Source organism: Lactuca saligna, chromosome 4 (assembly GCF_052625555.1).
Source record: "Lactuca saligna cultivar CGN05327 chromosome 4, ASM5262555v1, whole genome shotgun sequence".
Lineage (NCBI taxonomy): Eukaryota > Viridiplantae > Streptophyta > Magnoliopsida > Asterales > Asteraceae > Lactuca > Lactuca saligna.
The window spans coordinates 189,808,785-189,821,801 of NC_136420.1; the positions used below are offsets into that span (position 1 = coordinate 189,808,785).

Genomic DNA, 13,017 nt, shown 5'->3' on the forward strand with positions numbered 1-13,017 from the left:
GGAGAGTGGAGAGGGGATGGAATTCGACCAGAGGTTCCTTTCTTCAGGTTCTACAAGGTTGTACACGAATTCCCCATCCCAAGGGCCTATTTATACCTTTAGACTCCTTAAGGGCTTCACCCTAAACCCTAATTGGATAATCTTCTCTTAAGGCTATCCAAATCCATTCCATAGATAACCCTATGGACGATTTTAGCTTATCTAAAGCTCTTAGAATCTGTCCAAGGTGTATCCTAATGGATTTCTAGTCTAAAGTCTAACTATCAAACAATTGACAGTTTATACCCTCTTATTTAATTAATCTCTTTAAGTCACCAAATTAATACCAATTAATTTATGACTTATATTAATCAAATAGCTAAATATTATCCCTTATAATATTTACTCTCTCTTAACAAATCATCCTTCAAGTTGCTATGGTGAAGGCAACCCAAAAGGACCATGCACCACAGAATATAGTTATAGCCTTAGACACTATTCCAACATGGTCTTCCCAAATCCCGTGGAACAAGCATTCCACATGAAGATGATATTCCACGATTCGATCGAGGAACAAGAAATCATGCTTCACTTCCTCCTCCTCCTCCAATTATTCTCCCTAACCCACAAGATTGTAAAATTGAAAGGTTCAATATCACTCAAGCCCTTTTGGCAAGTAAACATAAAGAAGGAAAGTCGGTGTGTGCACACGTCTTAGGGATGAAGTCACACATTGATAAGTTAAGAATGATGGGATCCGTTGTCGGTGAAGAGATGGCTGTTGATTGGGTTCTTCAGTCACTTCCTAACTCGTATAGTGAGTTCGTAAGAGAGTACTATATGATGAACCACGATGTGACCCATATTGATCTCACCTATATGCTTATTGCTGCTGAATCACCAATGGTTTGGCGCAATAGAAAAGCAAAGTTGATTGGTGAATCTGCCTTCAAGACCTCTATGGATATAGACAATGGCAATGAAAGACATGCAATAATCGAAAAGTTTGATCATAAGAGAAAGGCAATGTCTGAAGTAGTTCCATGTGTTGTTCCAAAAGAGTCAATTTGCTTTTATTGCCAAGAGAAGGGGCATTAGAGATGAAGTTTCCCTATTTACCTAAGAGATCTAAGAGATGGGAGAGTCAAAAGTATGACTATACTTTAGGTAAGAATCCACTATATAACCCCATTAAGTTCCTATTCATTGATACATGATGTGATAAGATTGCATTTGAGTGTTTTTTGTAGGATCCGTGAAAAGGAAACTTGATAAGAGAGCAAGATGATTCTAATCACAAGAGATGGATCTCGATCGCATGGACTTGAAGATTAGATTTTGAGCTTAGAAAGTTATGATAGAGTTGTTAGAAATTTTCTTTTGTACATAGTTTTCAATGGATTTTGCATTGTAAGGACAAATTTTTCCGCTGCTTTTATAAATAAAATAAATTTTGTTTGACTTATTAATTTATTTATTTACTTCCTTGCAATGAAATCGTTATGAAAATTGATGTTTGCATATTTCTACAACGAATGGATATGATTCCTAGTTATGTTATTTATGGAAATGTCGAGAATTTACCAAATAGGGAGAGTTTCTCATCGTCCAAATTTCAATTGGACTGAAATTTGGAATCACGCAACTTGGTTGCATGATGAATGAGAAATTTCATATTTGGAAATTAGACAAATTCATTGACAAAGTGTCAAGTGAAGGATTAGGAGATCGAGTACACAAAGTTGTGTGTTGATCAAGTTCACCATAAGAGTAACAAAGATATTCGTCATGATTTACTAAAGGATTAGTAAATATGTTTATACTTACAAGATTAAGTGTAATTCTGAATTGATTAAAGGGTTTAGATCAATAGTAGAACGAATAAGAAGAATCAAGTAGGCAGAAAAAATAAAAGTTTCTCCATTCTAAGAAGAAGGGAGAGTAGCTTTTATGCTTGATGATAGATCTTAATGATTAAGAACCATATCTCAATTGATCCTCTAAGTGAGTCTTAGTACAATTGTATGTTTATGAAGAGGAATCAAGGATTGAAGAAATGGTTAAATCAAGAAGTCCATCATACTTCATTCCAATAACAAGTCTTAAAGTTAAGATTGTGACAATGAGTGAAAAGTGTTAAAAGGTTTATAACGTTCATTAAATGAGGAAAGTTGTGATGTCTTGGATAAGACAAAGACCAACTAGGACCAATTTATGAAGTGTTTTGATAGAAGCTACACTAACTCTTGAATATGTGTTTTGTCAAGAAATGGTTATTGACAAGAGAATATTATATGTCAAGGAGTCAGTGGGAGTCTTAATGATCTTGAAAGGTTTCAAGAACAAATCAAATAAACCTTATTGATCATCACTAGCACACGAGTTGAGGTTTTGCAACCTATTGTGTTGACATTATTTTGTTTCTGTGTTGTTCCAATTGAGTTAATTATGCATATGAGTCCTATGAGTTCTCATTTTGAATGCATAAAAGGCAAGGCACCTTGATCAATGAAAGGTACATTGATAGGAAAAGGTGAGTTGCTTAACTACTTGGAAGACGTGGTGGGCAGCTGTGCTACCATAAGGCAAGAAATCAAGATTAAAAGAGTTCGGTCCATATGAGTTTGATTTTGTCGTAAACTCTAGTTTTAACAAATTCACATGGATAGGAACATATACACCATTAAAATCTAAGTGTCATAAGATTTCCTCCTTCATGAAAATGATTGTGAGGAAATGCTTTCACTAAGAAAGATTTTAAGAAGATAGTGATTGTAAAATTGCATTCTCGAATTCGATCATGGTTACGGTATCCCTTTCCATAATTTGAATTGTGAGGTTTGGCAATTAGTCTTAATTGTTGAGACACACATATGAACTATCTAAGGCAAAGGTGTATAAGTTCAAGAAGCCTTGATAAAAGATTATCAAAGCACTAAGTATTAGAAACATGGACTTAAGAAATTCAATAGGTATTGTCTTTCTGGAAGTTAAGATGTTTATGAATACATGTCAGAGCTAGTGGGAGCATAAGTGTTATGTTTTATAATAATCATCATCATAGTGGGAGCATAAATGTCATGATTGTATTATTATTAAGGAAAGTATTGCAAGTTGGCAATATTAATTATTGAAAACAAGAGTTATACCTTGCAAAGTCGTAAGGGTTGTAAAGTTGTTTTGCTATAATTAAGGGAGTGAATATTATGCTTCATTTCAAATCTAAAGGATTAGGTTGAGAAATGTTGATAAATTTAGTCAAAGGTACATAGTGTGTTCTTAAAATTTCTATTATGATTACGGCATTCCTCTTCACAATTCGAATTTTGAGAACATAGCAAATAAAACATTATGTGTTGTGTCCCATACGCTTCGGGTATAGGATCGATTGAAAATGCTTTAATGTTTGACCATTCTAAAATTTTCCAAATGTCTAGCGCATTTAGAGGGAAAAAGGGACTAGAATTGGTTTTGACTAAAATAATTAAACAACTATCAAAGGACAATCCAAAGTTCGAGACAATCCAAAGTTCGACGAGGATTGGTCGCTTGTGAGTAGTTGGAAGTATAGTATTGGAAAATATGGAAATGTTTCCATATTGGATGGACCATATCGACATCATTACAAATAGAAAAGATTAAGAATGAGTTGTCATGAGGAAAATATGGAAGCGTGTTCATATTAGGAAGTAAATATTGAAAATCTATGTCTAGATTAGAAACATGTATGCAAAAGGATGTTCAAAGGAATGTACTTTGAGAGAGAGACATCATATCTAAGGAATTGTCTTGTAACAATCTCCGATAGAGGACTTTGTAATATCATTGGCAATAGTCTTTGTGAAATTGGTGCAGTGACATTACGAAAGGATCGTCGCATAAAGTGTTAGAATCTAGCATATTCTATAAGTAGCAAGACTTTGATATTCTTGCACTTATGAAAAAGGATTTTGAGTTGCAAAATGAGAATGATTGGAAATGTGTTCAATTTGTCTATTTCACAAAAGTAAGAACCATAGGTAAACATTGTGTGCATGCTAGGAGCATGGGACAAGTGTTGGAATTCAAGTAAGAAGTTGATTACCCGAAATGACAAATAATGAGTAATCAATATGGTGATAAATAAAAGGCGTTTTATTTATACTCAAAGGTTTGAGGCCATATGGGATTAGTATTATTCTTGTGTTTCACATTTGCATGTTTTGATTTCCAGAATAATTGAGTTTATTAAGAATAATCGAATTATTCGAACGGGCCACAGTCATTCATATGTTGGAAGTAGATATGAACAAAGACTGACGTGAATTGGTGTGTGGATTGTCTAGAAGGGTATTAGACATAAGCAAATGTTTGCTGCAACGTTCATGAGTGCTTATTAATATGAATTTGAGCATTGGATTAAACCCACGCTCACTTGGATCACTCCATGAATTGTATCACGAGTGATTGGTGAGATCATAACATCTTATATTCTTGAAACCGAGATGTGTGAGTTGTATCTTGCTAATCAGTTGCACATTGATAATATGTAAACGCACTAGTAACTTGGTGTTATAAAACATATTGTTGTGTGTAATTCGATGAGTGAGTGCAAGCGAGCATTGTATCAAAGGTTATCCATTCCTTTTATTCAAAATAGGATAAAAGCGATATCTTTGGGCCCCTCGATGGTTTAGTGATGACAAACGTAAATGCTCTGCCGGGCTAGGGCTAATTTGATTTGTTCAATTAGTCAGTCGTCATAAATCGAAAATCGAGATATAGTACAAAGAGAATGATTTGAAATCATATCTCATACGATATCTAGAATGGAGGAATATATGATCCCTTATCTAAGGACACGCGTATCTGATATGATCAGAGTTGACAGCAGCTTTGGAAAGCTACGATTGCAGATCGGGATCCGAAGTCATACGCAGAATAGTTGTTAGACTTATCCAAGTGGGAGACTGTTGTATTAGTGTCTAAGTCCATAACTATTTTGGTATGTACTTGACCCGATAGTGCATGGTCCTTTTGGGTTGACTTCACCAAAGCAACTTGATTGGAGAAATATATAGAGAGAGAGGATAATATGATTTATTAATATGTTATAAGAATAATATATTAAAGGAGAAATCATATTTGTTTAATTAATATTGGTCAATAATTAATTAGGAATTAATTTTGTGATCAAGTGTAATTAATTAAACTAGAGGGGCCGATTTGTAATTATGTGATAGTTACAAAATAAGGGAAGGATTACCTTAAATATAGGGTGAACGAATTTAAGGTGCTAAGGCCTTAGAATTCGACTATGATAAGGATTCAAAGATTATCTTATGGGTTGCTTTGTGGATAAGCAACTAGATAAGGATAATGACTGAAACCATATCTCTACACATATATAAACACCCCTTGGCTCATGAATTCGTGTATCCCTTCCCAAGAAGTCCTAAGGACGAATTCTAACCTCTCTCCTCTCTCTATATACCTTCTCCATTTGCTCTTAGTGTTTGTGAACCATTAGAGGAGTGACACTTGTGACTCTAAGCCTTCCAAAGTTAATACAAGGAGATTTGGGATTGTTATTGCTACATAACAATCAAGGTAAGATTATAAAGTTATTCTCATGTTAATATGATTATTTGACTGCTAGAATTAGGGTTTATAGTCTTGGATTCAAAGCATGTACAATAGAGAAACCTAGATCCAAGCATTAGAGTTTGTATGAGCACATAGGATGTCTTATGACCAAAACCCATCAGAAATCACAAACACCTCTGCATTAAGAAAACGTTTGAATACTAGATTGATTCGAAGAATTGAAAAAGTACTTGAAAGCCCACATATGGGGAAGCACACCCAGAGTCTGACATGCCATCTCAAAGCCAACTATCTTGTTAATAGCGTTGGGGTTAAGTTCGTTGATGGTGAAATCGTAGTGATGCATGATAGCATCAAAAAAAGTCAGTGTTTGGCATCCGGAGCCCTGCCTCAAAGATGGGAATATGCACTCCGACCTTACCATCTAGTGGTCGGGAGATGATGACTCAATTATGTGGAAACTCGACCCCATGACCGGGGAAGAAACCAAATCACTCCTGCAGCCCAGAAAACTCTTTGGAAGATGGAGCGACACCCGTGTGTAAAGATTTTATGTTCTAGTAACAACGGGGAAACGAAAAGGAAGAAGAAGAAATGTGGAAGGAATGAAAAGAAAGAAGCAATATTGGAGGAAAGAAGAAGCAAAGGAAAAAAGGAAAGCAGATCGAATAAGGAAGCTTTTAAATGTAGGCAGGGAACCTGAATAGTTACAATGATGAAACCGCCAACTCAGACGATTTGGTCACGTCAACAGGCAGCAGAAACCACCATCAATGAATATGTGTTCAGGTCTAAGGACAGAATAACCTCTCTAGCTCAATCAAATGTTGGCGTTCACTAGCCTAGGGCATATCTCACCCGGAGTAACGTCAAAGGATAACAAAGTCGTCAACTCAGGAACGGTCCATCAAAAATCTATTACCCGACAAGAGCCGTAAGCAGACCATAGTCCATAAAACCCTGCGTTCTAGAACCGGGGATCTGGCATCGCGATTGGCCCCCTTTTAAGAGAGAAACTCCCATTCTAGATAAGACAAAGGAGTAACAGCTATCCTAGAGCCACAGGTGTAGTGCTCGGTGATCTGGCAATCGGTTGTTCTACACCAATAGCAAATAGCCACCCACTGGGTACGATCTACCAATCGAAGGCTGCCTCATCCTGCTATGCCTGAAAAAGTAGACGATATTTTCAGGGATCTATTACCCTGACCATAGGTATAAAAATATCCCTTCTCCCTCAAGAGAATTGATCGATTAAAAAAAGCCAAGTCTCATACTTTCCATAAGAAACATTTTCTCGAAGGAAGTCACTAACATGATCTTCGGAGCTTCGTTCTAGGATCACCTCCCAAACGACGTCTGACGATCTTGTTTTTTTTTTTTTTTTTTTTTGTTGTGATTCTTAGACTTATCTTTTTTCAACCCTCAACGAGATGGAGTTAAGTCGGAGACATATCACAGTAAGTACCATGAGGAAAACTCACTTAAACAGCTCAACAGAAGCTTAATAGCTACCTCAGCAAAAACACATCCAATCCAAGCTTCCTAAAACCAAGCCAAGACCAATCTTTAGCCAATTATTCAATTCTACCCAAGTTTGAACAAAAGTCAAACTGGTCAAAAAGTCAACAATCAAAGCTAAGGTCAATATTGCAAACAACAGCTCTCCACGTCGTGACCTGCCTTGGCCACGTTGTGGGCACTAAATGCCAAAATAGTCATTGACTCGCTAGTCATCATGTCGTGGTAGCCTAACGCCACGTTATGGGGAATGGCCTGAACAACTCAAACGAGCTTAATCGATTTTTTTTCTAATTTGAAGAGCTCCAAAACTCAAATTTGATCCATCCCAAGGTTGGGATTGATAAAGTTTCTAACTTTATCTAGTAGGAAAGTCCAAACCACCAAGATGTGGACTTTAAGCCTCAAATGGACCCAAAATACATCTTTTTAACTTAATCCATTAAGTCCAAGTTTCCAACCTTCAGATATGAATCAACATGATGTCTAGATGGATAAAGTTTCCAACTTTATCCATAACAATGTCTCAAGTTTCAAAGATCTGAACTATAACACACAAAAATGATCTAAATAACCAAAATAACTGGTATAGCTATAAGGGAATGCAAAAGATCACAATTTTCCTAGTCTCTTGATCGTATTAGAATGCTTCTTGGGCCTAAGGAGTAGGATTGGAAACCAACTTTCCAAAATTATGACCAAACCAACTTCCTTATGCCCTACTCAACATGAAGTTCCTTGTGTCCTCTCAACTTATAAACTCCAACATAAACATCAAAGACTTGAATGAGAGTTCGCATGGGCAGACATTACAAAATGAACAATGAGTTTGGATGAGGTGAGACGAAATCCTAAAACCTCTTATAGCAGGTTAAGTGAACTGTTATTAAAAACGACTTTAAGCCCTTAAAAAATGTTTTAAAATAAGCCAGAAAAGTTTTCTAGGGCTATCATGAGGTTTAGTTTAATTTAAGAGAAATAGAGTGATGAAATTATGTGGGGCATTGTTTTGACCGGGGAAAAGAATGAAATCTGGTGGAAGCCGCAAGCGAACACCCCCACCTCCGGCTGGATCGGCTCCACCCCCTCGTGCGCTATGCTTTCATCATTAATCGCACCGCATGCCCCCAAACCAGACCTCATAACCTCATTAATTACTCTTTCTTTTCCTTAAAAAATTATAATATACACCCTTTTTCGTATTCATCTAAAAATTACGTATACATGTTTAGAATTATACTCATCGTTATATTCATAATTTCATATTCATGTACATCCGAGGAATAGGACCGAAGAAAGTGGTATATATATCTCCCCTTCACCTTCTATAACACTTACTCTCCTCACCACTACTTGCTCCATTCCTCCATCTTTGATCCCCAAGAGTGTTCTATATCACTCTTATCAATGGCAGACGTCGGCGGCAGTAGTGGTGGCGCCACCACCACCACCCAAAGAATAAAGGGATGGTTTCCGGAGAGAGTGCAATTACATATTGCCATGCTGGCATTGCAGTTTGGATACGCCGGTTTTCATGTCGTCTCTCGAGCTGCTCTTAATATGGGCATTTCCAAGATCGTCTTCCCTGTCTACCGAAACATCCTTGCCTTCGTTCTCCTCCTCCCTTTCGCTTATTTTCTTGAAAAGTTAGTCAAAAACTTCAAATATGATGTCGCAATATTTTTACTCCGAATATTAAATTCTAAAAATTATAGTAACTTTAAATCTTTGTTGCGAACAGGAAGGAGCGCCCACCGATTAATCTCAATTTTCTTACCCAGTTCTTCCTCCTTGCAATCGTCGGGTATGATTTTACTTTGAATCCATTGAAATTGGATAAAACTTTTCAATTATGCGTCTTTCTAACTTAACTTAACTTGATTTTGTGTTACGCATGCATAGGATTACTGCAAACCAAGGTTTCTATTTGTTGGGTTTGGATAACACCTCTCCGACGTTCGCCTCCGCCATTCAAAACTCCGTTCCTGCAATCACCTTCCTCATGGCGGCGGTTCTCCGGCAAGTTCTCTAGCTCATCATCACTCATGCCATGCATAAATACATATTCATAAATATCTCATGAAATCTTATACAAACGTTACAACTGTGTAATTTTAGGATAGAGAAAGTGAGACTGGACAGGAAAGACGGAATATCGAAAGTGGTCGGAACCCTATTCTGCATCGCCGGAGCTTCTGTAATCACGCTTTACAAAGGACCAACGATATACAGCCCATCGCCATCGCTAAACAAGGTGAGAGAGATGTCGCCGGTGTTGCAGTCGCTGGGAGACGCCAACGGGAAGAGCTGGACGCTGGGGTGCTTGTTTTTGATCGGACATTGTTTGTCGTGGTCAGGGTGGCTGGTGTTGCAGGCTCCGGTGTTGAAAAATTATCCGGCGAGGCTTTCCTTCACTTCTTACCAATGTTTCTTCGGAATACTACAGTTTCTAGTTTTAGCTGCGTTTATGGAGAGAGACTTGAATGCTTGGGCCATTCATACCGGGTCGGAGCTCTTTAGCGTTTTTTATGCCGTAAGTGGATCTCTTAGTTGTATTGAAAAAAGTAAACATTTTTTAAACTCAAAAAAATAACCAAAATCTTGATAAAATAGGTGGGGCATACACAAAATTTCGAATGTGCCAAAAAAATTTTGATTGAACCATTAATATTTTGCTTTTATTTTAGAAATAATTAATATATTATATAGATTTTTATTCTCAAGTTGTAAGGATATCTAGAAATTTTGATATTAATTTTTGGTATTACGATATCAAAAACTCACTCACTTTTCTCGGATAACATAAACTCACATATCCAAATTTTTGGATACCCGTTTTTTAACATTTTTACTAACTAGATGTCATATTTAAATGTTCGAGCGTAATTTTAATTTTATTTTTTTAAGATGTGGTTTGAATAAAACAATTTACGATGATATTTTGATAGTTCTAGTTTTTAACTTGTTTTTAGTTTTGTTTTTCTTTTCAAGTTCTTTGTCAAAATATAAAGGAACTAAATTCATTTTAGTCAGACTAACACTTAATTCATTTTAGTTACTTATACCGATATTGAGATTAAAACAAAATTATAACTGTAGGGTGTGGTTGCATCTGGCATAGCATTTGCAATACAAATATGGTGCATCGACAAAGGTGGACCCGTTTTCGTTGCCTTGTATCAACCGGTTCAGACTCTTGTTGTAGCTCTAATGGCTTCGGTTGCTTTAGGAGAAGAGTTCTATTTGGGAGGGTATATTATAAAAATTACTAAATTATTATTGATGTTAATAAAAAGTTATATATATTTCATTAATGAAATCTCTAAAAACATATACAAAATGTATGATGTTGATGATGCAGGATTATAGGGGCAGTATTGATCATAACAGGATTGTACTTGGTGTTGTGGGGAAAGAATGAAGAGAGGAAGTTTATGTTATATGAAAAGCAGCCCCATGGTATAACAAGCCAGACCAAATCATCTATTGTCCAGCCTTTGCTGTCTCAGTCAAACCAAAATGTTTGACCAACATAAGCCTAACCTTTTTGCAAATGGAAAGTATTATGTCTCTATTATGTTAAAGGGGAAAAGCAAAGTGTGGTGCGTTTTACAAAATCCTTCAGAAAAGTCCAAGATGTGATGATTATATTCGATGATCACTTTCTCTATATCTATTATTTAATGGTGTTTTGGTAATTCAATATTAGTCTTTTGTGTTGTGTATTTAAATTTGTATTATGTACCCGTTTTGATTGATTGTGTGTTTTAAGGTGATTTATTTTTAGGTAATCTTAGCGTTTTTATGAAGGAAATGAGGAAATGCATAAATATCTTTTTTTGATGATATCGTAAAGGGTGTTTGGGTTATAAGGTTTCTTGGAACATGGAAAGATTTAAAATCGAAATTCATTCCAATCCCCTGTTCTGTTAAAAAAAAGAAAGGATTTAAAATCGTGGGCTTTTGTCCAAATATAGAAATCGTCCATCTCAGCGAAACAAGGTAATTTAAAAATGGAAGAATTTACCTCTATATCCTAATTTTAAATATTACTTTTATATCTTTATAAATTTTAAAATTATATATATATATATATATATATATATATATATATATATATATATATATATATATATATATATATATATATATATATATAGGGTAAAGTGAATATACCTAACAACCTTATATAAGCTTAGGTACCTAACCACATTATACTACATTATTTTGCATTATATTTCCATTGCAATCGTCTAAGGTTCTTAAAGTTCAACTCTTAACTTGATTTACTTCCAAGATTTTCAGATATTCACCATTATATTCTTCCTACACCATTTGATTTGTAACGATAGTATATGAAGCCCACCAGGGGGTCTCCGATAGAAAGACGTCATTTGAAGGATGATAATGGTGAAAGTCCAAAGATTTTGAAAACAATCAGGTTATGCGGTTGAATTTTAAGAACTTTAGGTGATTACAATGCAAATATGATACAAAATTACGTAGTATGATGTGGTTAGGTACCTAAGCTTATATAAGGTTGTTAGGTATATTCACTTTACCCATATATATATATATATATATATATATATATATATATATATATATATATATATATATATATATATATATATATATATACTAGCCGTTACCCGCGCACAGCGGCGGTGACAAATAGCTTCTTTCAACGATATTTTTTTTTTTAAAAAAATTGTTATGTTCCAAAAGAAAGTTCATGTCGTGGGTGAGAGGAAGGGCAGTAGTCGTGATAGTGGTTAGTTGAAGGCGGAAGGAGGCAGAGCGGCTGTGGTGGTGGTGGTTATACTGTCTTGGTTACTGGTTAGGGTTCTTCGAGAGAGTGTGCGTGTATTTCTTACTTTGAAGGGATTACGAAGATAGATATTATGAGATGGCTTGTTACCAATGTGAGATAAGAGATCCTCTATAAATTGTTGATATTGACCGCTTCAAATGGCTAAAGTGTTGAGATTGACAGGTTCAATTTGCAAATGAATTCTTCTATTAATTTGATACCAGATTTTTAACTAGATAAATGATAGGGTTAAAGTTTTAATATTATTATATTATAAATGAGTTATACTTCAAGCTTAATAGTTTGGACGTCTTAAAAAAATAATATTATTATATTCAATCTATTTATAGAAATAGTTAGATTTCTTTTATAAGTAGTAAAGATATATATATATATATATATATATATATATATATATATATATATATATATATATATATATATATATAGGGAAAAGTTAATATACCCTTAAGGGTATATAAGCTTAGGTACTCAAACTCATAATAATACATCGTTTTGATTGATATATTCATTATAATATAATATTGTTAAACTTCAATCGTTAACTTGATTTATATTCAATATTTTTAAATTTTCACTATTATCTGCTTTTTACATCACATCTTTTTATCGAACACTTACTAGGCTATATATATTATTGTTGAAAATGACAATTATGTAAGAGGAAGATAAATATAAAATTTATAAAAATCTTTGAAGTAATTCAATTTAGAAGTTGAATTATAAGAACATTGGACAATTACAATTTCTATATATGATACAAAATGATGTAGTGTGGTGAGTTTGGGTACCTAAGCTTATATACCCTTAAGGGTATATTCACTTTTCCCATATATATATATATATATATATATATATATATATATATATATATATATATATATATATATATATATATATATATATATATATATATATATATATATATATATATAGAGAGAGAGAGAGAGAGAGAAGTGAATATACCCTTAAGGGTATATAAGCTTAGGTACCCAAACCCACCTTAATACGTCATTTTCTGTGATATATTTATTATAATGTTCATAAACTTCAACCCCTAATTTGATTTACTTTCGAGATTTTCGAAATTTCACTAT

The 13,017-nt window shown here is 34.5% G+C and overlaps 1 protein-coding gene across 1 annotated transcript; it reads left to right on the plus strand.

Moving 5' to 3' along the window:
- The first annotated feature begins 8,410 nt into the window (after window positions 1-8,410).
- Window positions 8,411-10,932, plus strand: LOC145043184 (protein WALLS ARE THIN 1-like). The gene is made up of 6 exons (XM_078991754.1): window positions 8,411-8,732; window positions 8,828-8,890; window positions 8,989-9,105; window positions 9,205-9,619; window positions 10,186-10,337; window positions 10,448-10,932. The coding sequence occupies exons 1-6, from the start codon at window positions 8,494-8,496 to the stop codon at window positions 10,611-10,613; spliced, it is 1,152 nt and encodes a 383-aa protein (XP_078847880.1). The 5' UTR covers window positions 8,411-8,493; the 3' UTR covers window positions 10,614-10,932.
- The last annotated feature ends 2,085 nt before the right edge of the window (window positions 10,933-13,017 follow it).